Source organism: Lepidochelys olivacea, assembly GCF_965140295.1.
Source record: "Lepidochelys olivacea isolate rLepOli2 genome assembly, chromosome: 8".
In the NCBI taxonomy this organism is placed as follows: Eukaryota; Metazoa; Chordata; order Testudines; family Cheloniidae; genus Lepidochelys; species Lepidochelys olivacea.
Window position 1 is genome coordinate 54,701,178 of NC_140418.1, and position 27,382 is coordinate 54,728,559.

The window sequence follows — 27,382 nt, forward strand, 5'->3', positions numbered from 1 at the left end:
CTCTTGAGGAGGAATGTGACAGACATGCCCAGACATACCCTGGTAGGTAAATTGCCCTGTGTCAAACCACCTTCTCAATATTTCATCGAAGGGGTTCATCTGTAGTCTCTGCTGAGAGCTCAGAACTAGCCGATTGTCATGGTTATTGCAAGATGTTTGGATGGGAATTAGTTTATAAGAATGTGAAATAAAGAATAGTAGCTTGCAAAACTGCTGAAGTGAGACTCCTTTCCTGAGGCAAGGGAGTGTGCCTCAGGGCTAATTCAATCAATCTTGAGAACAATGGATGTCCCTGGAGACAGCACTTTGTTTACTGTCTAAGGAAGATGCAGCCTTGGTCATACTCAAAGACAATAAAACCCCAAGAAAGTCTCAACAGGGGACCCCCAGAGATCTGTAACTGCATAAGGGAAGAGGAGAGAGGACAAGATTGGTTCCATTACATGACTCTGCCAGCAGGGGTTGTCTCATGCAAGGTGGATCCCAACTTTCTGAACTGGACAAACTCCATAAAGATGAATTATTAGGTGAGAAATACCCTAGTAGATAGGAAAGTAACTTGTTAATAAGTTTAGGCTACACATTTTTTACATTATTCTTTTACCTGTAACCTTGTGTTTCCAAACCCTTATATTTGCTTTTATTTAAATCACTATCTTAAGCTCTGTTAAATAAACTTCAATTTTGGTTTTACTATAGACATGTCTAAGTGCCTTGCGCTAAGAAAAGTGCTGAACTGCAACAAAACCAGTGAACTGGGGTGCACTGCTTCCATAGAGGCAGCAAATCAGTGTACATTGCGGGCGTCCTGGAGAGAAAGCAGTCAAATGTAACGAAGTGGGGTGTGTAAATTGCTGGCCTGCAGAGGGAAAGAGTGGTGCTCACCGAGCCTGGAGTGGAATGCTTGTGTTGCCAACAGCAGATGGTAGGAGAGAATTTCCCCTGCTGGGCACAGACAGGGCTCCCTCCTGCAGTGAACAGGTGGTGGTGTTCACCTCAAGGTAACCCCAAAAAGCATCACAAGGAATTCCAAGGGAAATAAACAGCTAAGCCACCATCTTTAAAAAACTGAAGGAAAGGTAGAAGTCATTATATTCTTGCTTCTGACCATTGACTTGAAACCTTTGCTTCCTGGCCATGCGATGCCACAGTGCCTCACAAAGGGGCCTGTGCTTCCTCCACCCTGCCAGCTGCCATCAACAGGTGGGAGTCCAGCAACATGCAATAACTAAGATTCAACGTTTATAAGCAAGTAACTTCTAACCATTCAGCAGCAAGTCCATCGATGTTAAAACATCACAGTTGATAAGATCACTGACTAGTCTTTTCAGACAAGTACCAGGTTCCTGAAGCTGAATGAAAACACAAGAGTTGCAACAATCATCCTGCATAAGTATCAGTCTTTTTTTATTTTGTTTTCTCTTTCCAGTTTTATGTGTAGAGGGATGCCTCTACCTTCACATTCTTTGTTTTGTTGTTATTTGGGTTTTTTGTTTGTTTTAACTGCAGCAGATGGATGGTAGTCAGTGCATATGCAGATAAAACAAACAGAATTTGTTTTAGAATGGTGGCTATAAAATAAATAATGAAATACCGGAAAAAGCCCTAGGTTAAACAACTTTGCTAGACAAAACCACACATGCATATATTTAATGGTTTAGGAGTTGTATGTTTTATCTTAAGAAATTGTTGTTTTTACTTACATTCAGAATTCAAATGACAAATTTAAAAAGTTGCACAATAGAACCTCAGTTACGAACTGACCAGTCAACCACACACCTCATTTGGAACCAGAAGTACACTATCAGGCAGCAGCAGAGACAAAAAAAAAAAAAAAAAAAAAAAAAGCAAATACAGTACAGTACTGTGTTACATGTAAACTACTAAAAAAATAAAGGGAAAGCAGCACTTTTCTCCTGCATAGTAAAGTTTCAAAACTGTATTAAATCAATATTCAGTTGAAACTTTTGAAAGAACAACCATAATGTTTTGTTCATAGTTACAAACATCCTACATTTCCGAGGTGTTCGCAACTCTGAGGTTCTACTATATCATTTTGGATCATATTACAATGTTTTGTGTAACCCTATAGTGGGGTGAGGGAAAAGATTGACTATTACCTCTCAATAATTTGGGGTTTATTTGATATGATTTGATCAACCTGATATTAGATTAATTTGATTCTATATAAACCCTTGATTTTAATTTTATTTGGTTATATGTATTTTTATTTTATGCTTTTGATTATTTAACTTAGCTAATAAAATATATCAAACTGGAAAGCTGTGTAGGTCAGATGTTTGTTCCCCAGATGTCAGGGTTCCAGACCTGAGGAGTCCCAGGGTAAATAAGAGGCAACTATGTGACTCATGCAATGGTGGTCCATAGAACTGCCATATAGTCTTCCCACAATTGGTGCCCAAACAGGAACACTGTTAGCTTGTGAAGAAAAGGTGCATTATATATTCATTTCTTTTAACAAGCAACATGCATTCTAGAACCTTGGCGGGCATGGGGTGGATACCAGCTAGTCAACCTATAGGCTGATGTGACAGCCCTCAGGGTACCCAGAACTTTGAGCCACCTCGTTACCCCCTGCCTCCAGCAAGAGGGAATCTTTCTTGTGGTAGCTGGGTGTCAGCTTCCTGAAACCACTAGCCTTTCAGCCACTCAAGCACTCTCCTCTCTGCTATGACAGCCCTAAGTTCACCTTTCAGGTTAACAATAGGTGTACCCTAATCCCTGAGTCCCTTTTGAATCATTCCCCTGTGATATCGAGCCCCTGACACTGGCTACTCAAAGAAATTCCAGATCCTTTTCACCCACAGGAGCAGTGTACCCCACTTTACCAGTTTTACCTTAAATCACTGCTCCCGTAAAGCACATGGCAATTGTGAGCACTTAAATAAACATACTTTTGTTTTATTATTGAAAAAGAATAAAGATTTAACTAGAAGGGAGAGAAAGTGATAGGAAACAAGTGGTTACAAGACAAAACAAAATCGTAAAACACGAACTGAGGTCTACGCTTATCAGTAATTATCCTTCCTATCTAATAAAGTAAGCTTTTCCCCAAAGTTCAGTCTGTTGCAGAACTAGCTGGTTTCATAAGAACCAGAATCCAAATGTTCATGAAAGCTCCTTGCTCCTCACGGGGTTTCCTCAGTGAATGGATACAGAGTGTCTTCCCTACATTCTGTTGTACTGAAACAGTCTTTTGTCTTTATTTGTAGCCAGGGCAATTTCCTGCCTGCTATACTGGTCTGTTCACCTTCAAGCGGTTTTGATCACTTGCAATTGTCTTTGACGGTTTTCCATTGACCATTCTGGGATGTTGCAAGGGTAAATAATAGAACCTTGCATTACCTTGACAGCTGACTAGGGAGGGGTGACAACTCCCTCTTGTTTGAATGAGCCCTCACCGAGACACATTATCCTGATTAATTTTTACTCCAAATCCATAAAGCATACGTTCTATACACATCGTTCCTTAAATATTATCCGTACCTACATCTTGCAATGATTGAATCTTCACAAGTTATGAGCTTTCTGTAAATATCTTACCTGTTACTCTTTATGGGTACATAGCCTGTAAGACATTTGGTGTAGTGAGTTTGTTAGGTCTGAGGTAAGAGATGTTTGCAAAGAATAGGTCTCTGTCAGCTGACAAGTAAATCTATTTTCCTTACACATTTGTAGCAGTCCTTGCTGCCATGAGTTTTCATAGGCTTTTTCTTCACTGTCAAAAAGAAATGTTCTTTACAGCAAGATAACTACTGTGCATTAGCTATCTTGATGCAAAATCCTAGTAGAGGCAAGACAGCTGTAAAATCCTAGCAGAAAAAAGCACTTATAGTTTTTACCACAAGGTAGCAAGGTGATGTCAGCACTCTATCCCCACCCCCAAATCCATGGTTGACCTCACCTAGTTTACACCGTAGTAGAACTACAGTGTCTTGTCTCCACTAGGATTTTACAGTGGGATAGCTAACATGTTTGTTAATCTGTAGTAAAAATGCATCTTTTTTTAGCCATGAAGACATGCTTGTGCCACAAAGCCATAGTACTTTTGTTACATCTTGAGGCTGATATTCACAATCGTCACTTTTTTCTATAGTTTGATGGTGATTGTGTAATTATGTTGCTCTCTGAACCCTGAGAATCCCCCATGTTTCTTTTTACACCTGTCCCCTTTTTAGAGGCTTGCAAAACTAGCTAGAATCAGTTCCTGGGCATGGGTACCTTGTAGCTTTCCCCTTTTGCATACCTGTGCAGGGCCAGGCACAATCTAGGCCCCGGTGGCCAACCTGAGCCTGAGAAGAAGACAGAATTTACCAATGAACATTGCCAAAGATCCACAGTAATATGTCAGCAGCCCCCCGCCCATTTGCTACCCCCTCCAGCCCCCAGAGCCTCCTGCCCACCAGCAGCCCCGCCAATCAGTGCCTCCCCCACCCTCCCCATGCCTCCCACCCGCCGCAATCAGCTGTTTTGCAGTATGCAGGAGGCTCTGGTGGGAAGGGGCAGGGGCCTTGTGAGGAAAGGGTGGAGTGGTGGCAGGATCTGGGGCAGAGCAGAGGGTTGAGCAGTGAGCACATTGGAAAGTTAGCATCTATAGCTCCAGCCTCAGTCATGCAAGGAGCTGCACATTAACCTCTGAAGAGCCACATGCAGCTCCTGAGCCACAGGTTGGCCACCCCGATCTAGGTCTTCATTAACCATTCATGCTGTTACACCAAAATGCTGTATTCTCAATTCTCTCATTTTAAATTAACAAAATATAATTATTTTAAACTGAAATACGTGTGGTACTATGTTGAGGAAGCTGATGCTGTTGGAATACTAGCTTCACTAATATGCCATTGCTATGAGTGATCTAGCATTTCACTCCACTGTAGACATAAGGCTCTTGGCTATGAAGTATAAACATGATGCAGAGAATGTCAGTTTTCTTCAATTGTCAATCAGCTCATATCTAACAGAGTGACGTTTCCTGTTTACTAAACAAATCTCTGGAGAAATACCCTTTTTCTACATAGCAGAAGATCTGGGTTTACACAAGAGCAAACATAAGTTTGTCTGCATTCCTGAATCTGAAAAGTTGCAGGGAGATCCCATAGTGATAGCTGTCTCGTTGTTAGTAGCAATAAATCAGAACCCAGTCTGTAGCCATGTCTGGCAGAGCTGATGCCTCCAAGCGCTACAGAGATCTGGGTTCAGACAGGATGATGTTCAGGAGGATGAGTTTATTAGGAATTTAAAAAAGAGGAGGGGAGTACACCAATCTGACCAAACAGACAAATAATTCTGCCATTCTTTATGATCATTTAGAGTGTTTTCTTTACTTGTTCTGTTTGACTTACCTGTGGCTTTGAGTAAGTCCCTTATCTTTTCTCTGCTTAAGTTTTGCCAATATGTAAAATGAGGATAATACCTATCTACCTCACAAAAGTAAGGTAAGGATTCATTATGCAGAAGCAGTAGTTACAGTTGCAACTGGAGTGCTATTATAAGGCTGATTATGATTCTCACTCCCAGCCCCATAAGTAAAACAAAACCCTGGTATACTTTCAGATTTTTTAGGGTTAAGTCTCATTGGCAACTAGTAACTGACTTAAAAATCTTGACAAACTTTAAGTTTCTTGATGTTAATAGCCTTTAAAAAAGTTCTTTGCAAATTTTTACAAACTGCAGTACTAGAGGGAGACATAGAAATGTTAAAAATAATCATACAAAATTACAATCACAAGTAGATTTTTTAAAATTGGCTTTTCTAAGAGACAGTTAGTAAAATTTTAAAGAAATTAATACTATTATAAAAAAAGTATAAAACTTTGCTTCTTGGTTAATGAAGCCAATGGGTAAATAATGAAAATGACCCACATATTCCTGTTATTCCTTCCACTCTCCTAGGAACCTCAGCTGCTAAATCCTAATCTGAAACTTCAGGATATTCTGGCCCAGAGGCTGCAAGATGAGTCATAGGGACACTAATAATCTATGATTCAGCAGGATGTTGGAATGTAGCTAAAGAGAGTATTTTAAAGGGAAGCTACAGAGAACTTAAAGTAAACAGGCAATTTGGTTAAATTTTACAGTTAGTTTTATGTACCCAAGGGAAAAATGTATTCCATTCCCAGCATCTTCACTTCCTCCTTTATTTCCTCCCTTCCCCCTCCCCCCCCAAAGAAGACTAAAGTGCAAAGAAGCTTAATGACAGGAAATACCTCAAATGCATTTTAAAGCAGCTAAAGCCTTCTAGCTCCTGGGGGTCTGAACTCACCCTGACTTGTATGACTTATTAAATATTAAAGTTGTATTAAACTCCCTCCTTACATGTTGCTTGAAACTCCACTTGCACCTCACTCAGTGAGAGGATTTCTCCCTGCATGAGTGGCTGTATTTTACTGAATGGCATCAGGGTATTGGACAACCAAAATGTTATTGGTGAGGAGAGCAGAGGTTAGAAGGGGGAGCCAAGCTAAGAAACAGTGCTCTAATCTTGTCCAACAAATTTAATAATTTTATTAAGATGATGTTAAAATAAAAAGAAAATGGTACAGAGTTTAAGCATAGAAGTTTCTGGTTATCAGGGAATAAGGTAGAGATTATCAAGGGGTGTGATGTTTGGTTTAGGATTGGGTGGCATACGGAATACATAATCTACGATATCCCCGATTGGGGGTAAAAGGTTAACGGGTCAAAGTACAGACACTGAGATATGGGGGTATGTTGTTCATATAATGGCTATGTTCAGGTGTGGAGAATAATGAGTGGATACGATGATGAGGATGGATTTATCCTCATTTGGTGTGATTTAATGTTCAGTGAGTTTACGGTTCCAGTTGATATGGTCCAAAGGAAAAAGTCTCTAGGTCCCTTTCTCGTAGTTGATGCACGATGTCGTTCCGGCTCACACCTCCTGGTACTGTCGGTGGCCGGTGATGTGTTCTATGTCGATGTCCCTGGACCATCGGATGGTGCCCGAGACCATGAGGCGCCGCATGAGCCGTGCATAGCATTGACCGATCTACTCTGAGCCAAATTCAGACCTAATGTAATGTATTTAGGTACTGATACCTACTTTGCAAGTTGTACTCAGTGACTTATTTACTTTTTGACTCACTTTTTAGTAACTTGCTATCTCCTCTAGATAGCTTGGTAGAATTCTCATTTTTGATTCATCTTAATGATTGTATAACTTAAAACAAATTTTTGTCAGAGACAGACAAGGGGGGTGAAGTAATGACTTTTACTGACCAACTTCTGTGGGTGAGAGAGACAACCTTTTCAGCCTATACAGAGTTCTTCTGCAGGTCTAGAAAACTTAGTTTCAAAGCTAAATACACTCCATCGTGTATTTAGCTGTGACACCCTGAGTAAGTTTCCTAGACGTGAGGAAGAGCTCTGTGTGGCTCAAAAGCATCCTCCCTTCCCTTCCGCTTCCCCCCTTGCAGCTGGGGGGAAGCAGTAGATGTTGTATATCTTGACTTTAGTAAGGGTTTTGATACTGTCTTGCACGACCTTCTTATAAACAAACTAGGGAAATACAACCTAGATGGAGCTACTCTAAGGTGGGTGCATAACTGGTTGGAAAATCATTCCCAGAGAGTAGTTATCAGTGGTTCAGTCATGCTGGAAGGGCATAACGAGTGGGGTCCTGCAGGGATCAGTTCTGGGTCTGGTTCCGTTCAATATTTTCATCCATGATTTAGATAATGGCATAGAGAGTACACTTATAAAGTTTGCGGACAATACCAAGCTGGGAGGGGTTGCAAGTGCTTTGGAAGACGGGATTAAAATTCAAAATGATCTGGACAAACCGGAGAAATGGTCTAAAGTAAATAGGATGAAATTTAATAAGGACAAATGCAAAGTACTCCACTTAGGAAGGAACAGTTGCACACATACAAAATGGTAAATGACTGCTAGGAAGGAGTAGACGTTCCCCGACTTACGCAATCGTTCCATTCCGAAAGCCTTGTGTAACTCGAATTTTGCGTAAATTGGAAACGCCCCCCTCCCCCCCCGTTTCTAGCTTACGGAACTTTTTCCGTAAGTGCAAATTTGCGTTAAGTCGGGTCTTGCGTAACCCGGAGAGCATCTGTACTGCAGAAGGGATCTGGGAGTCATAGCGGACCACAAGCTAAATATGAGTCAACAGTGCAACACTGTTACAAAAAAGCAAACATCATTCTGGGATGTATTAGTAGGAGTATTGTAAGCAAGACATGAGAAGTTATTCTTCCGCTCTATTCCACGCTGATTAGACCTCAACTGGAGTATTGTGTCTGTTCTGGGTGCCACATTTCAAGAAAGATGTGGACAAATTGGAAAAAGTCCAGAGAAGAGCAACAAAAATGATTAAAGGTCTAGAAAACATGACCTATGAGGGAAGATTGAAAAAACTGGGTTTGTTTAGTCTGGAGAAGAGAAGATGGAGAGGGGATATGATAACAGTTTTCAAGTACATAAAAGGTTGTTACAAGGAAAAGGGAGAAAAATTATTGTCCTTAACCTCTGAGGATAGGACAAGAAGCAATGGGCTTCTTGCAGCAAGGGCGGTTTAGTTGGACATTAGGAAAAACTTCCTAATTGTCAGGGTGGTTAAGCACTGGAATAAATTGCCTAGGGAGGTTGTGGAATCTCCTCCATCATTAGGGATTTTTAAGAGCAGGTTGGACAAACACCTGTCAGCGATGGTCTAGATAATACTTAGTCTTGCCTTGAGAGCAGGGGACTGGACTAGATGACCTCTCTAGGTCCCTTCCAGTTCTATGAATCTATGTCTCTCTCACCAACAGAAGTTGGTCCAATAAAAGATATAACTTCCTCCCCTCCCGCCACCCCTTCTCTCTACCATCCCGGGACAGACACAGCTACAACAACACGGCATAGAATTTTTATCCCAGTTATTCTAATTATGATCCTTAATTCCTAGTATAGTCTTGCATGTTGTGTGATCTGCCAGACTGTTCCAGTGCCCGAGGGAGAGGTGGGGAGCCTGAGACCAGAGAGTGCCGTGCTAAGCAGGAGCAGAGGACCGACTGGACTGGAGGCTCTTCAGCAGCATGGAGCCCCCCACGACGTTGCTCGTTTTTCGTGGGGCTGCAGCTAGTTCGGGGGGGTGGGGGGTGCGCAGAGTGCGATCCCCCCCCGCCGCCGCCGCCGGACTCCGGGTTTGATACAGAGAGGGGAATGCTCACCCAGCTGGAGAGTCTGAATGTTACTTGATTTCCGTGGGCGGGCAACGTTGCATTGCTACGGGCCGGAGGCGGGCGTCTGCAGCCGCGTCCCGAGTGGGGAGTGCAGCCCCCGCCCCGCAAAGCCCTGTCGTGCGGGGATCCATAGGCTGCAGCTCCCTGTCCCCCTAGAGACGCAGCCCTGTGGGTGCACCGCTCCCCAGCGCGGCTCCTTTAAGTCCCCATTCGCTCGTCCGCCCTCCAAAGCATTCCGGGGAGGGGGGGTCACCACGGAAACAACCGAGTGCTCCCGGGACCCAAGTCCCCCTGTCCCGGCCGGGAAGGGGGAGGGATGTGTCTCCCAGCGTGCACCGCGCGCGCAGCCCCCACCCCCTTGTGGCTCCGGCTCCTGCTCCTCCTCCGGCCAGGCCCGTTCCCCCTTTGCCCGAACAGCCGCAGAGCAGCAGGAGCCGCCCGAGCGTTGGCTGCTCCTAGGCTGCCTCCTCGCACGCAGCCAGCGCGCGCCCACCAGCCCAGCTGCCGCCGCCGCGTCTCGCGCCCGCGTCCGCTCCCGGCGCGAGCCGCTTGGGTGTCGGCTGCCGCTGCATCTCGCGCCGCGCGCAGGCGTCGCTCGTGCCGGCCGAGGATGGGTCGCGGGGCGCTGCCCTTGCTGTTGCTGCTGGAGCTGGCCGGGCGCTGCGCCGCCGCCATGGACGAATGCGCGGACGAGGCGAGCGGGCGGCCGCAGCGCTGCATGCCCGAGTTCGTGAACGCCGCCTTCAACGTGACTGTGGTGGCCACCAACACATGCGGCTCGCCGGCCGAGGAGTACTGCGTGCAGACCGGCGTGACCGGGGTCACCAAGTCCTGCCACCTGTGCGACGCCACCCAGCCCCACCTGCAGCACGGCGCCGCCTTCCTCACTGACTACAACCAGGCCGACACCACCTGGTGGCAGAGCCAGACCATGCTGGCCGGGGTGCAGTACCCCAGCGCCATCAACCTCACCCTGCACCTGGGTAAGTCGCGGGGACCCTCCCCGGCGGGGGGCTGCGCTTTGCTCCGTCTGTCCCCGCCCTAGGCCAGTCCCTCTCCCGCAGAGGCGCGGAAGGGCTGCCCTTGAGGGACCGGGACCCGTCTCCCCCGCTTCTCCTAGTCAGGAGCAGTGGGGACACCTGTATGCCTTCCCCCTCCACACACTTCACTTCTTCTCCTCTGCATTGCATTGCGGTGCCCCTGTCCTACGAGAGCACGGACTCGCGAACCCCCCTTTCCTCCCTGCCATCTGCCCCACTAGGGGCACGGCTACATGTATGCATTTCCAAACCCGGCTGGGGAAAAACCAGCTTTGCGTGTAAGGCTTCCCGCAACAGCAAACTGAAGAGCAAAGATTGGCTTGGGAGAGGAAGAGAGAAGGGAAGTGTGAGTGCTTGGAATTTAAGGATGAAAAGAACAAGACTAATTTCAGACCAAGCTTGTTAACACTCTTTTTAATAGTTTATGTTGCTTCTAAAACTTCAGTGACCCGCGCTGTAAAAACATAAAAGAATCGTAACTTTATACATATGCACTCCTCCTCAATCATTCCCTTCTGTCTGCATTGTATTGGAGTTCCTGTGCCGGATGATCACTACCACTCCCTTTGCAACCCGCACTAGCAAAGACCCATCTGTATGCACTGCTGGTTTTGCCATCTCATGCACGACCATCCTACACCTAGTGCTTAAATCAACAGAAAAACCACCTTTTCCTTTCTTGTTCCTGCATGACCAGAGGCTTCACTATTCCTCCTCCCGTTCCCCAAAATATCCTCCACTAGTAGCGTCTCTCCTGCATACATGACCCATCTCTACACTTAATTCCTAAATAAGAAATCTAGTTCTCCCCTTCTGGCTGCCTGTCCTAAACGAACAGGAGCTCTCCCCTGTCCCCTCGCTGCTTCCTGTACTAGACTTGTATGATTTCTCCTTTTCCCAGACAAGGACTCTACTTCCTCTTCTCCTTCCCCCCCTCCCCTCCACCCCTTTAAACTAATAGACCTGCCACAGCCCGTCAGAAAGTTTGTCCCACTCCCATGCTCCCCATCCTTTCCGCCTTCTAATAAGGACCCTATCTGAATTTTCCTTGAGATAATGTGATGAGGGCCAGTTGCCCCATAACTTTTGTGTTGAAACTTGGAGATCTCCATGGCAACTTACGCCTATTCCCATCCACTGAGCAGATTAGTCATAGTAAAGAAAGGAAAAAAAATTAAACCTGACAAAAACTGGAGAATAAACTATTTTTGTGGGGAGGGAGGGAGGGAGGAGGAGAGGGATGGATCAGACCATGCATAATGTCGCAGTGTGTGTCTGGCACTTTAAAGATTTTTCTAACACAGAGTTAACATCTTGCTTTGTGGTATTCAAATTTAATTAAAGGCCACAAAGCTTAATCCTATCATACAGAAAACAAAGGTACATGTGTCTGCCCAAGCTGGTAATAAATTACTGAAAGTGACTTCTGTATACAAGCAGGCTATCTATCCTCTTTGGATTCTCCCTTTCTTTGATTTGTGTGTTTACTGATTTTTCTATTTTTTTTTTAGTTGAATGGGGTCTTCTTAGCAAAGGTTTTGATTCAGTGCTAGAAATACTTTTCATGCTTCTGGGTTGCATTTTTTTAAAATGTAATTATATTTATGAAGTTTGGCAATGTATACATTCAAAATGAACGGTTAGGTGTATAAACAAATCATAAATGAAAACTGTAGGGAAGTGCTTAAAGATCTGCTAAGTTAAAGGCTTGCCAGTTAGTCTGTAGATTCAGATCTCATTGTGCTTGAAACAAACACTTAAACATAGGGTTTTGCAGTAAATCTCAGCTCCTGCTATCTGCAGAGCAATAACTGTCTCATTCTTAATGCACAAAGCAGGATAAGCTTGTAGACATCAGACTTGGAATTCAGAAAGGGAAAGGTTGACAAGAAAAACAAAGGACATGGAATAAATACTTCCAGCAGTAAATGTGTTAGATTTTCTCTGTGCTCATGTGCTCACTATTCTGTTACTCTGTCTAAAGTGGATGGGTTGCTGCTAAGGGTTCTGGGTTAGATTAAACAATTCCACTTTTTGGTCATGTTGAACAAACTTCTATACGGGAACAGTGCTGTCTGTTAGTCTGGGAGATCTAGCACCATAAAATTAAAAAAAAACCCTACTCTTTGGCATATTAAAAATAACAGCATGTAGTAAAGTTTATTTTAAAAGAGTGAGATTCAGTAACATGAGGTGACTTGTGCTTCAGTGGTGGCTGAAGTACATGTGATCTGAAAAGCTCTTTGGCAGCTAAGGTACTATATAACACCAAGTGCATTGAGGATGATATATAAATATTTTACCGAGGCGATATTTCTTGTCAATTAAAAGAGAAGATTGGAAATTTAAGTCTAAGCATTCAGCAGCAGGATATGATAGTCACTTGAGTATTTTCAAAAAATTAGCTTTGGAATAAAACTTCTTAAGCTTGGCTTCAACCTAGAAGCAAACTCTTGATCCTGTTGAAATTCCACCAAAATTGATTCAGCTGTTTAAGCTATCTCTGTGTGGAGGAAAGGAAAGTGTGTTTTTTTAAAAAAAATATTACGGTTCAGATGTTTGGTGCTTGAGTAACTAAAAGGCAGACTTAGGGCATGTCTACACTGGCAGAGTTGCAGCACCAGGAGTTACAGCGCTGCTCAGAGAGAGTGTGAACACACAACAGTGGTTTCCCTTAAATGGTCAGCTGCCTGCGCAATAGTGTGTTCACATTTTCGCAGCACTTGCAGCAGTATTTGGAGCGGTGCACTCTGGGCAGCTATCCCACAGAGCACCTCTTCCTCTTCTTCTGCTAAGCATTGTGGGAAGGCTGAGGGGGTCATGGTGCCTCCTGAGTCCTGTTCCAATGCCCCGTGATGCACTGCTTCGCATCCCAGCAATCCCTGTTCTTCCGTCTGCATTTGGCACCATCTTTCAATGGTTTGTATACTGTGCACCCTGCTTCTTTGGGCTGCAGGAATGGATCTCGAACTGTTAACAAGTATACTGCTCGCTCTGATCAACACATCATGAGTGGCAGTGGAGTTATTCCTTAAACTACAAAGACAAGAGGAGTGTGACATTGATCTTGCTATACATACGACACGAGATTGCTTGTGGCATTCATGGAGGTGCCAACCACAGTGGAATGCCGCTTTTTGGGCTCGGGAAACAAGCACCGAGTGGTGGGATCACATCGTGATGCATGTCGGGGATGATGAGGAGTGACTGCAGAACTTTTGGATGAGGAAAGCCACATTCATGGAACTGTGTGATGAGCTTGCTCCAGCCCTGTGTTGCAAGGACACGAGAATGAGAGCTGCCCTGCCATTGGAGAAGTTCAGAGTGGGAAAGTCGACCGTTGGACTCGTGTTGACAGAGTCTGCAGGACCATTAATTGCATTTTGCTCTGAAAGGCAGTGACTCTGGGCATCATGCATGACATTGTGGATGGCTTTGTGCGGAGGGGCGATAGATAGCACATACATTCCAATTCTGGCACCAGACCACCTAGTCACCAAGTACATTAATTGAAAGGGGTATTTCTCAATGGTTCTCCAGGTGCTTGTGGATCACCATGGGCTTTTCAGACATTAATGCAGGCTGGTCTGGAAAGGTGCATGACACAGACATCTTTCGGAACACTGGCCTGTTCAGGAAGCTGCAAGCTGGGGCTTTCTTCCTGGACCAGAAGATCACCGTAGGGGAAGTCGAAATGCCCATTGTGATCCTGGAAGACCCTGCCTACTCCTTAATGCCGTGGCTTATGAAGCTATACATGAGGCAACTTGCCAGCAGCAAGGAGCAGTTCAACAAAAGGCTGAGCAAGTGCAGAATGACTGTTGAGTGTGCTTTTGGCCGTTTAAAGGCTCGTTGGCGCTGCCTCTATGGGAAGCTGGACCTGGTCGATGACAATATTCCTACGCTTATAGCTGCATGCTGCACGCTCCATAATATTTGTGAAGGGAAGGCTGAAAGCTTCACTCAGGGCTGGACCGCCGAGGCTCAGTGCCTGGAGGCTGAGTTTGAACAGCCAGAGACCAGGGCTATTAGAGGGGCGCAGCGGGGGGCCATAAGGATCAGGGATGCCTTGAGGCAGCAATTTGTAGCTGAAAGCCACTAATATTTGTTGCTATGCTCGGGAGTGCAGTGCTTGTAATGCTAAGAGGTGACTGGTGCACACGATGCAATAGGGGGATTTAACGTAATTGTCTGTTGCTTTGCAGGGCTCTATTTGCTTTCAATTAATAGAATAAAGATTCCTTTAAAACCAGCACAATTCTTTTATTAAAAAATAACAACTGGAGGCGAGAGTCAAACAAAAAAACCCATCAGCAGTGAGGGGATGGGGGAAGGGAAGGTCCCAGGACAGCTAAAGATTTTTGTATGTCCAGGGATCATATCCAACCTTCTCCTTTGGAGTACAATGCAGTGGGTACTGTACTTAAGCGGGGCCAAACTGAGGAGGGATGGGTGTTGAGTGCAGTGGGTAGTGGGAGTCCGCAGTGCTGGACTGTGAGGGGGAGGAGTGGAATGCTGTGGCTAGAGAGTGGAGCCAGGAGGTTGATAAGATTGTGTTGGCAGTGTCTGGGGGGAGCATGGGAAAGAGTTCTGTGACAGTGGCTGCAGGGCAAGAAACAAAGCAGCTCTGCCGAAGAGCCTGCAGCTGCAAATTGCCCAGTATCTTCATGAGAGTTTCCTGGAGATCTCTGAGGGAGATTCCCATGAAGTGAGGGAATCAATCAACAGCCTGTTCCGCTGCTCAGACTAGGCATGTGATGGGAGACAAGTCTGCTTTCTGCAACCTTCCTGCCCCCCACAATTTGCTTTGGTGATTCCCAAATCAAATCCACTTACCGGGGCCTTGTCTCCTGTTTGCCCTTCGCCGACAGCTGTGACTGGTTAGTCTCCTCCGAGGTAGAAAAGAGTTCCTGGCTGCATGCGTCTCTGACCTCTGAGTCATCCTCTGCCTCTGGGTCCCCCTCCACATTCTCGTCCAAGATTTCCTCCTTCTGGCTCAGTCCACTCTCGACTGGCATGCGAGCCACAGTGGTCTTCGCAGTGGAGGTGGAGTTGCCGCCGAGTATCATGTCCAGCTCTTCGTAGAAGTGGCAGCTCGTGGGTGCAGCACCGGGAGCGATTTGCCTCCTGCGCCTTGTGGTAGGCGTTCCGCAGCTCCTTCTCTTTGACCCTGCACTGTAGTGTGTTCCGGTCATGGCCCCTTTCTGTCCTGCATTGTGAAATCTGTTTGTAGGTATCATATTTGCTACGGCTGGAGTGCAGCTGGGACTGCACTGCCTCCTCTCCCCAAATGCTGATGAGGTCCAGCAACTCTGCATTGCTCCAACCAGGGGATTGCTTGGTGTGTGGAGCATTCATGGCCACCTGGAAAGATGTTCTGAGACCACTGCACGTGGCACCAAGGAAACAGGAAGAGGACTTTCAAAATTCCAAAGGAATTTACGGGGTGGAGATGACGGTTGGTCACCTGAGGTCAGGGGAGTAGAGTTCAAACCAATGACCAGAGAGGTGAGAACAGGCATTGTGGGACACCTCCCACAGGCCAGTCGTAGCACTGTAATTGCCACGGTGTCTACACTGGCACTGCAGCGCTGTAATCGCCACGGCGCAGAAAGCTGTATGCCTCTTGGGGTGGGTTTTTTTACAACAGTGGAACTGCGCAGTTTCTGCGCCCTAAATGGCTTGGCAGTGTGTACATCTCGGGAGTTACGGTGCAGAAAGCTGCTTTACCGTGCAGAAACTTGCCAGTGTAGACAAGGCCTTAGTTAAAAATCTTCTGATTTAACATATAGGACTGAATAAGGGTAAAAGTCTAGGTTGAACTAGGAACTTCTTTCAGATAAGTTAGTCATTTTATGCTTTAGCATTCTTTGCGTAATTTCAAAATAGAAGGACCAAGATACCTTTTAAAAAATTCTCATGTCCCCAAATTAATAAATCATACATTCAGGGACATGCAGATTATAGTTCACTATAGTGTGTTCTGTACTAATGGTCCCCTGTGAACAGCATTGACCTGTTGCAGTCACCACTAAAATGTCAGGGTTCCTTTATATGAATTGCACTTTTGTGCCGACACCTACTACAAATGCCAAAAAAAGGAATTTCTTAGTATTGCGGTTAGTAATGTGTTTTATTGTATAGGATGGCTCAATTCAAATACGGTTAATAAAGGGAAGGAAGATCTTGAGTGGTTAAGATTTCATGAAGTCATTTTTATCTTTATTTTTATTCATTGTTTGGAGTTTTTATTCAGGACATTTGTTATAGGAAGAAAAAAATCCTCTTCCTACAATAACTTTATTTTCTCAACTTTTCTGTTTTGGACAAATGTATTATTAATGAACCCCATATAAAGTCAGAATTGGATTTCATAGGTCTTTCATGCTTCTCATTACCATTGTCATGTGAATATCTACATACATAAGCTGCATGCAGTGTTTTTGTAGCTGTGTTAGAGACAAGGTGGGTTGGGTGAGGTGATATCTTTTATTGGACCAACTTCTGTTTGTGAGAGAGACAAGATTTTGAGATTTCACAGAGCTCTTCTTCATTCAGATCGTATAAATCTTTCAGGTCTAGGAAACATACTCAGAATGTCCCCCTAAATACAAGGTAGAACAGATTGTTTAGCGTAAGTAGTTAACACACATTTCAAGGGACCATTCAAGGTGAAGTGTCTAAATACAGATGCTCTAATACAAAACATTGCATATGCCTACATGTATATTTCAAAAGGAATTATTTTGGGGAAGTTGTATGGCCAGTGTTACACAGGAGGTCAGGCTATGATCACAATGGTCTGCTCTGGCCTTGTAACCTATGAATCTACAGTACATCTAAGACTTTTTTAAAGTACATTTTCTCTATAAATTTTATTTTTAAAATGTGGTGTTGGAGGAGTAGTAGTATTGCAGCATAGTTACTATTGAGATGGAACATTAATTTCAAGTTTCTGTTTGCAGGTTCTTGTGGTTTTTTTTTTTAGTTTTCTTCCTTTCTTTTTAGGTTAGAATTGAACTTAAAAAAGAATCTAGCTGAGTTTGAGCTATTTGGAGTGTGCTTTTTTTGCTTTGCCAGCTTTTTTTTCTTTTTTCCCAGGCAGTTTCTTCGTACTTTGAAAATTTGAAGAACAGTAACCTTGCTATAGATTGAATCTTTCGTGTATACTGACGTGATGGTAGAAATTTTGTTTAGAAATAGCAAAATTGTAAGTGTCAAACTGTGTGTGACGCTATGCTGTTTGGTAGTGACTTTCTGTAAGAAGTGCAGTTCACTGGCTCATTGTACTGAAATAGTGTAAACTGGGTAAGACAGTTTTTAGCCTTGAATGCTCTGGACTCATCTCTGCACCTTCACCAGTCATCCTTGCATTAATTCCATACACAGTCTTTGCATGAATGAGTGATTGCATGTTCTGTTCAGATTTCATATGGTCCTGATAGCCTGCATGGATTCTTTGTTCATAGATGTATACATTTACATTTAGCTGTATTAAAATGTATATTGTTTGCTTGCACCCAGTTTCCTAAGTGATCCAGATTGCTCTGAATCCGTAACCTGTCGTCCTTGTTGTTTACCACTTCCCCAATTTTTGTGTCATCTGCAAACTTTATTCATGATGTTTTTATGTTTTCTTCCAGGTCATTAATAAAAATGTTAAATAACATAGGGCCAAGCACTGATCCCTGCAGGATCCCACTAGAAACACCAACATGACGATGATTCCCCATTTATAATTACATTTTGAGACCTATCAATTAGCCAGTTTTTAATCCATTTAAGGTGTGCCATGTTAATTTTATATTATTCAAAATGTCATGCTGTACCAAGTCAAACAGAAGTCTAAGTCTGTTACGCCAACACTGTTACCTTTATCAACCAAACTTGTAATCTCATTTAAAAAAGAAAAAGATCTCAAGTTAGACAGGATCTATTTTCCATAAATCCATGTTGATTTGCATTAATTACATTACTCTCCTTTTCATTCTTTATTAATTGAGTATCATATTGGCCAGTCTCGTATTGTCTTGCCTGGGATAGAGGTCAGGCTGAGGAGCATATAATTACTTAGGTTATCCTGTGTACCCTTTTTAAAAATTGGTACATTAGCTTCCACTCTTCTGGAATTTCCCCGGTGCTCCAGGACTTTTTGAAAATGAACATTAATGGTCCAGGAAGCTCCTCAGCCAGCTGTTTTAAAACTCCTGGATGCAAGTTTTCTGGCCTGCTATTAGACACTTTTAAAATGTTAGTAGCTTCTGTTTAACATCCTCTAGAATTACTAGTGGAATGGAAGGAGTGTTATCGCCATATGATGAGACTAGATCATCTGTTTTTCTCTAAATACAGAACAGAAATATTTACTGAATGCTTCTGCCTGTTCAGCATTATTGTTGATGATTCTACTATTTCCCCTCTAGTAATGAACCAATATCGTTGTCAAGATTCTTTTTGTTCCTAATATATTTTAAAAACTCCTCCATATTGTCCTCAACTCTGCTGGCCATAGACATCTTGTGTCCTTTTGCTTCCATTATCAATTTTCTACTATTTCTAACTTCTGATTTATATTCATCCTCTTTCTTTCATTTGTTATATATTATTTTGATAGATTCTTTCACTTCCCTCCTAAACCAGGTCATTTTTTTAAACCAGTACAGCCTTCTTTCTGAACTGTAGGATTGACTTTTTGGGCATCTAGTAAGCCAAGATGTTCTTAAAGGATTCCCCAATTATCATTCACATTTTCTGATTAAGTTCTTTCTCCCAGCTGATCTGGCTCATAATTGTTTTTAGTTTTGTGAAACTGGCCCTGTAAAAACACCATGTATATGGATTACTTATCTGGACTTTATTCTGCTCGCACATTATAAGTGATCGTGACTTGATCACGTTTATACCTAAACTACCATTAATTTTCAATTTAAAGAGGGGATGGGGATTAGAAAGTGATGGTATGTGACTACTTTTTCCTTTGCACTTTTTTTTTTTTAAATGGTAGCAGTGAAAAGCTTGGGTATAATATACCTACCTATTTGTGGTTCTCCCCCAGTTGAAACCTTTTGCTGCATTCCTGATTTCCCACCCACATTAATTAGTACTTAATTGCTGTTAGTATTGCCACTGAGCCTGTGTATACGCACACCCAAGACGTAATTACTGCCTTAAAGAGTTTTTTCATTGAGGGAGCAGGGAAAGAAATTGGGTGCTGAAGTTTATTCTATTTAAGCAGAAGTCGGGCTGTGCCGCAGCTGAGCGCTTCTGTGTTCTCTCAGTGCTGTGAGAGAGCCCCACGCTCACAGACCCACAGCGAGAAATGTCCTTGAAAAAGGTATGTCTACACTGCGAAGTTGTTGGCAAAACTTTCTGTCTTTCAGGGGTACTTAAAAAAGCCCCCCATGAAAGACAAAAGTTTTGCCGACGCAAGTGACCGTGTGAACTCTCCTGCTGACAAAACGAACGCTGCTCGCGGGGCTGGAAGTATTTGGTTGGCAAAAGTGCCGACAGAGCATTTACACATGCTGAGTTTTAGTGACAAGGCTGTGTCGACACAATCTTGTCGCTAAAAGTTGTGTGGTGTAGACAAGCCTTGTGTCTCTTTTCCTGTGCTCTCATTTCCCCCCAGTCTTCTGTCCTCTTTTCTTCTCTTTCCCTTAATCTTCCCTCTCCTGGACCTTTTCCAGTTACCCAGCTTCCCGTTAACTTTCCCACACTGATCCCTGTTTCTCTCCTCCCCAAGGGGTCTTGCTGCTACTGTCATTTCACTTTGTTCATGCACTCCTACTCTTTCCATCTGCCACAGAACCTTTTGATCCCAATGTTTCAAACCTTCTGCTAATACGGCAGCAGCATTCACAGAACACTGGTTGGTGTTCAAAGCAGTAGAGTCCCTGTCTACATTACAAGTTCAGCCTGGTTTTTATAAGCATCTGGTGACACCCTCGCCTGGCTCATTTAGATAAAACACAGATGAATTGAGTCCATGCAGAAGCTTTTTCCACAATACTGTTGAGTCGTGCATCCCCACCAATGCATGCTGGGACAGTCTGGGTAACTATCGTATAGTATCTCAGCAAGAAATAGTGCCCAGGTGACATGCACAAAGAGCGGCACCACCAGCATCGTGATGTGTTACGTGTGACTTATTACACAGAGAGCTTGAAGAAAGAGGCTTGTCCACATGCTTTACAGAGGCATGATTAGGGTCTCTATCCATGCTAAAGGTGAAACTGTTTGTTGCCACAGTTAACTGAGTATTTACTATGTTGTTCGTAGAGACAAATCCATTTAGAGCTAATGTCACAATTTACAAACTCAGCTGAAATTTGTAGTGTAGACAGGTAGTGCCTAGCTTCTCAATGTGTTCAACATAAGACTGAAAAATAACTGCATACCTCAAAAAGAAAAGGAGTACTTGTGGCACCTTAGAGACTAACAAATTTATTTGAGCATAAGCTTTCGAGAGGTACAGCTCACTTCATCAGATGCATGTAGTCCGATGAAGCGAGCTGTAGCTCATGAAAGCTTATGCTCAAATAAATTGGTTAATCTCTATGGTGCCACAAGTACTCCTTTTCTTTTTGTGGATACAGACTAACATGGCTGCTACTCTCAAACCTGCATACCTTAGTTTCCTAGTAAATACCAATGCATACTAGAAGAAATAGATTATTTTCGCACCAGGCCCACTACGTTACTACATTGTCCTTCTGACTACTCAGCTAGCAGTGCACTGTATTTTATTTTGAGGAGAGTAACTATGGCTGATTACGTATGCTCTCTCCTTGAAGTACAGTTTGGGGCATGATTGCCATTTGAAGACATTTAAAAGGAAACCTAGGCAGGAAGCCAGTTTTTATGTTCAGCCTGAGGATGGAGTTGCTACTTATTCACTGCAGCCAGGATTTTTAAATACAGATCTGCAGCTTGTCCTTAGGCATATACAACACAACTTAATTTAAACTCATTTTATCTACACAAACCTGAGACGATCATTTTTAATTTTAATTTTTTTTTTTTTTTGGGAACACAACATTTGAGATTCCAGTTGCATTTGACCCAATTACCTTACTAAAAACTTAGGCTGGTGCTTTAACTCTTATGAAATAACCACAAAGAAAACTAAACGCAAAGAACTACATTCATGTAATAGAATATCTGAAATTCTGCATGCAGAAGCTATAACGTTCAAAACTTAGGGTGGTTGTGGGAACCACAACCAAAACATACTGTTGCTAACTGCTACTTACTGCTTTGGATGGTGGTTTAGAAGTGGTTACTATAGTTTGAATTTCCTCACTTAGATATATGAAATCTTAGTTGCAATCTGGCTTTTGCATTAATATTTTTAGGCATTCTTTTGCAGCCCAGTGGGGACTTGTATCTTTTTTCTTATAATACGATGGTTCCTGCATCTTTAAAGACACAGGTGCATTTTATCTGGGAACAGTTGTGCCTGCTAGTGTTAGTATACTTGAAGGTCTGTCATTTTCAGTTATAAACAACCCCTGTTAACTTGTCTATAAATCACTTGAATTGACAGCTTGAAAGAGAAGGTCTTGACCTGGACATGATTTCTTTTAACCAAGTGCTAAATAAATGTGTTTTGCCATGAAGTAAAGCAGTGATATGAAACTGGAAATGGATAATAACTGTTTAGTATGCAGTTACATTTACTCTCAAATATGTGACAGGTTTCAGAGTAGCAGCCGTGTTAGTCTGTATCTGTAAAAAGAAAAGGAGTACTTGTGGCACCTTAGAGACTAACAGATTTATTAGAGCATAAGTTTTCGTGAGCTACAGCTTACTTCATCAAATATGTGAGCACAGTGTGTTGAGTCAGACAGTTTTAGCTCATTAATGTGAATTTCCCTGCTTTAGTAGGTATCAGTTGGACCTATAATCTTTCTATAACATAGGTGGTGTTTTGTCAAAGAAGTAAATATTATTTAATCTGGAAGAAATCTCTCATCTGAGAGAAATGACTAACTGTGATTTGTCAGGAAATCCTTTGGAGACTTTGTTAAATCAAGGTCTGGGAATGGCTTGCTGAGCACTTCAGTGACTTCACTGTGGTATTTGTGGAGCCCTGAGGGGACTCTATTTTAGTTAGTCTCACAAAGGCTTGATTTACATTTTGCAGGTTTCAACATGAGTAGTTAAGAGATCAGCTTTTTAATGGTCAGCAGTTGTTCAGTGCAGTTATATAAAGTTGCTTTAAAGCTCTTTATATGTTTTCTCTAATTCCTTTCTCCTGCTTCTTTCTTGGGATGCTGGTGCCACTACAGGAGGCATTTGGGAATACTATGCGTGGCTGAACATTTATTTTAGGGGATGGAGAGAGCTGGGATTGTATGGCATTTTGCTGCACAAAATAGCTGCTATTTGTGGTGCTCATTCTGAATTGCTGTCAGGTTTTATCATTAGACCTGACACTTAAAAGCAGTCATGTTTGTAGTTTTTAATATTAGCTGTCATTTGATGTTCAGATTGAATAGTTTGTTGTACAAATATTGGTTTATGTAGTAGGTAAAGGCGTAGTTTGTCCCTTGCAAGCTCCCCGTATATATAGGGTTCTTAAAGCTTGGAGTTGCTGATTTCTCCAGAAATCTGCAAATTGCAGTTAATGTGATTTAGTCTCAAACCGTCTAAATAAAATGGTAGTTTAAGTACAAATTGACAGGACGGGAATTTCAAATCTTAAATTGCAGCACAGGAGGGCACAAAAGCAGAATTGAGAGCATCACTCTTAACTTTGAGTGTTGTAGTACGTGCCGGTCTAATATTTGTAACGTTAAATATCGTGTACATTCTCGGGCACCAATCCCGCAAATAATGCGTGGTGGGTGCAAGAGGCCCGGGCAGGCTCAGCCTCTCTAAATAGGATGCGGTGCACTTCCCTCGGGTGGCGCGCCGGCCGCAGCCTTGGAGCACCACCAGGCTGTAGCCATGCCCATGCTCTGTCCCACTCCCACTCGTCCTATTCCCCAGTGGTTCTGCCCTCGCTCTGCCTCTTCCTCTGTGGAACTTAATAAAACTAATCCATAAGCATAATTTTACATAAATATCCTTAAGCTGAGTATCAGGGTTTCAGTCTCCTACGATTAGTTTAAAAACAGTTATGAAAGTGTAAGGGTTGGCATGTTAAACTGAATTACTGTACTTATGGAGGGTGGTGAAACACCGGAATGTGTTACCTAGGGAGGTGGTGGAATATTCCTTCCTTAGATATTTTTAAGGTCAGGCTTGACAAAGCCCTGGCTGGGATGATTTAGTTGGGGATGGGCCCTGCTTTGAGCAGGGGGTTGGACTAGATGACTTCCTGAGGTCCCGTCCAACCCTGATATTCTATGATTCTATGATGGACACAGGCGCCGGCTTCTAATTTTCCCTGGGGGAGCTCAGCCCCCACTCAGTCCCAGGCCCCGCCTTGCCTCTTCCCGCCCACACTCCACTCCTTGCCCCAAGGCCCCACCCTGCCTCTTTCCTCCCCTTCCCCCTTGCACGCACGAAACAGCTTATGGACTAGTATTATTGCACAGTATACTCCTGTTTATCAAGAACTAGGAAAGCAAAAGTTTAACCAGTTAACCAATAAGCTTGATGCTTATTGGTTTCTGTTGACGATTAAACTCCGCCCAGGGTCCCGTCTGCCAGCCCCGCACACCCGGGGTCCCAGCTGCTGCCACGCAACTAGGGCTGTGCTGTCACCCTGTGTAGAGCCCATGGCATGCGGCTGGCAGCCAGGACCTCCAGGCGTGGGGCTGGCTGCGGTGCACTGCCTAAAACGTGGGGTTGCTGCAGCACCCCCTGCACTCGTAGTTCCCCAGTTAAACGTTTAACTGATAGAATTTTAATTGGTTACACGGTTATTGTTTTTCCATGTTCTTTGCATCCCTATCTGAAACCCTGCTAACATGAGCGGTGGGTAGCATAGGCTGGGGAAGGCTGTGCCTCTTCAAACAGCCTGGTGTGGCCTCCCCCACACTCTGCGCCCATACTCCCTCCTGCCTGCTTCCAGTTGCCTTCCCACATGGCCTTCCCTGACTGAGAGGCTGAGGCCGGTGCTCACAAAGCCCGCAGCTGGGGGCATTGGAGCCATGCCGCACCGCCCACCTGGTGCTCCAGGGCTGGGGGTGTGGGGAGGTGCTGGCGACCATAGGCTGTGGGGGGAGGGTGTGCTCTGGGCTTCAGTGGGGCAGGGCGGATGGAAGGGGAGGGGCAGGGTCTTGGGCAGGGGGCTAGTCTTCCCCAACCGCTCAATCTGCATTACTTGAATCCCTGTCTTGGATCCCAGCATGTGATACAGCAGCGTGTGTGACCGATGCTGGGGGACAAGGAAGAGATTTGGAGAATATGGAGATTCAGATAGCGGAGCAGACACCCCTAGGTTGGACTGTGGGGTGGCGAAGGACAAGCCCGCAGTCGTGGGGGCAGTTACTCTGCTGCTGGATGGCTCCTGTGACAGAGCGGGGAGCCCTCTGCAGCCTACCTGTCCCAGGAGTGAGTGAGTGTGGCCATGACAGCAGAGCTGCAGTGGGCTCCCTGCACTGTTGCCAGGCTGATAACAACCAATCTGTGCGGGTGCAAGGTGTGGGGGACATCAGAAGGGACTGCAGTCCTGGAGCGGCAGAGCTCCATGGCCAGGACTGGAAGGGGTAGAAGGATGAGCCCTGCTACAGGGCGGCCACCCCACTGCTGAATGGCCCCTTCCCTCTCAATTATCTGAACTCCTGCTTATCTGAATAAATAAAATCTGTGTCCCCCATGCTATTTGGGTAATCAGGAGTATACTGTATTTGTATTGTGATAGCCTCCAAAAGATTCAGCCAGGATCATAGCCCTATTGTAATAATGCTGTACCCCCCTTAAGCATGTGTGAGACAGTTCCTGCCCCAACTATCTGTTTACAAATTTTGTTTTATTTGTAAGTTTTTCAGTAGTGCTCATCACCACAGTATTGTCTGGCTCACGGACATTAATGGATTTAGTCTAGCAACTTTCCTGTAAATAAAGAACATGTTGTTTTATGGTTACCTCAGCTGTGGCATGCAGTAGACTAAGTGCTGCTCTACATTAGAAAAGTGAGTAAAATAGTTTACAGATTAAGCTAAACTGATTTTAAGCAAGGTTTGAACTTGTTGACATGCATCTACGTTAAGGATCTGTAATGAAACTAGATAAATTTAGTTACCCCAGGGCAACGTGTCTAATGTAGATCTGCCATAAGGGACTTGCCCAAAATCACACCAGAAGTTGTGCCATTCTTCCTCTGTATGGTATATTTTTTGAAGAATTATTCATCTTCTACACAGTTTCCTCCATGTGCTAAAATGGTGTCCAATAAATTTAAAGGTGGGTGGTAGTGGTGGGGACGGGGACAACTACTGTAAGGAGGGATAAACATTTATTTGTAATTGTTAAGGAAGAAATATTTGCATGCTCAGCCCTCTTATGTATGAGGTTTAGGGTGGAGTGTGTTTCAACAGGGGAGTGAGTAAAGCAATGGAAAAGGAGCTTAAAATGAAACTGCTTTCAGTGCTTTTTTAAATTAGGTAGAGGTGGTAATAATGACGGGGTGGGTGGTTAACACAAGAGTGTTGAGGAGAATTCAGCAAGCTGTAGCAAAATTAGCAGAAACAATTTCTGCTGCAGTTGACAGCTGAGTAGGATTTTAATGTTGCTTCAGTGTAGTTTACCCAGTGAGCAGCAATGATTTCATGGGCTCATGATAACCGGCTTCACCAAGCTGTAGCAAAATTAGCAGAAACAATTTCTGCTCCAGTTGACAACTGACTAGGATTTTAATGTAGCTTCAGTGTAGTTTACCCAGTGAGCAGCAATGATTTCATGGGCTCATGATAACCGGTTTAACCTACTTGGGGAAGCGATCTTGTCTGAGCTATGATGCTTACACTAAGTACTGATTGTGTGCATTTCTTCCATCAAATATGAGAGGCAGCTTCGTTTAAAAAAACCAAACCAAACCCATCCTTCCCTTTGATCAATATAAGTAATAACTTGAAGGCTACAGTCAGTAGAGTGTGTGGGTGTGTGAAGGAACCTTGAAAATGCCTGTCTTTGAGTGTCTGATTTTTTTCTTATTGATCTCTTTAGCAGAGTTCATAAATTGGTAAAGTTAGCAGTGGAGTTGACGTGAAAGTTGCTAAATTGAGCTTTTTTGTATTGTGAGACTCGAACTGTTATTTACAGAAATGTCACTGATTTCTTTGAGAACTGCACCAGAGTGCTGGGATACTAAATTGCTGCGTTTCCTGGTATCTGCCATAGCGTCATGTTATTTTAAATATGCATTATCACCCTTGTGTGCTACGCTGAGTTAAATAATCATGAAGTAAAATAAAACAGACTCCTCTGAATTTTCCACTGTGGAAACTTGGAATCTGGGAGAGGAGTGCTCATGTTGGAAAATAAAAAGGAATCTGGAAAGAAGAGGTTATAGAAATGGAGGAACTTTTGATTTTTTTTTTTTAAAAGAATCTGTATTGTCTTTATTCTCCTCCACCTCATCACTCACTAAAAATCTCTCCTCCTGCTTGTGGGATATCTTTTTAGAAGATTCTTTATTGCTCTGCGACCATCAGCATTTTGGTTTGAGACTGTGTGGTCAAGAACTTCTTGTTTCTGTGTTACTACTTGTTTCAGATACCACATGTGAGAGGTATCAAATAAATGCTTTAAGTAGTAATGATGCCTGTAGTTCTGACACACATGCAGCCATATTCAGCACTGACTGTGGAAGAGTTCACTCTTTATCCTTTTGGAAATAGTTTCCAAACATTAGCTATTACTGAATATTCTGCAGGTGAGCCAGTATGCAGGGCATCAGCCTAAATTCTAGATGTAGCATTCTGGGTGCCTTTTTTTGAATGAGAAGGGGATTTACTTTATAGATGAGTATTTCTAGAAACTTTTCGTGGGGAACTTCAAGTAGTGTCCTTCACACTTCCTCCTCACTATGTCATCTACGTAGGAAGGATGGTCTTGTTAAGGCACAGGCTTTCTGAGTCAGCAGGCTTCTGTTTGTGATAGTGTTGGCTGTGCTTCAAACTTCCAGCGTGACCATGGACAAGTCACTTAACTTCTCTGCCCTCTTATTGA

At 43.7% G+C, this 27,382-nt stretch overlaps 1 protein-coding gene across 1 annotated transcript in view; it reads left to right on the forward strand.

Moving 5' to 3' along the window:
• Positions 1–9,519: 9,519 nt before the first annotated feature.
• LAMC1 (laminin subunit gamma 1) overlaps positions 9,520–27,382 on the forward strand; it is a 133,446-nt gene continuing 115,583 nt past the window's right edge. Inside the window, exon 1 of the mRNA XM_084637874.1 lies at positions 9,520–10,201. Within this exon, the coding sequence (XP_084494000.1) occupies positions 9,535–10,201 (667 nt within the window). The 5' untranslated portion in view covers positions 9,520–9,534. The remainder of the gene's footprint in view (positions 10,202–27,382) is intronic.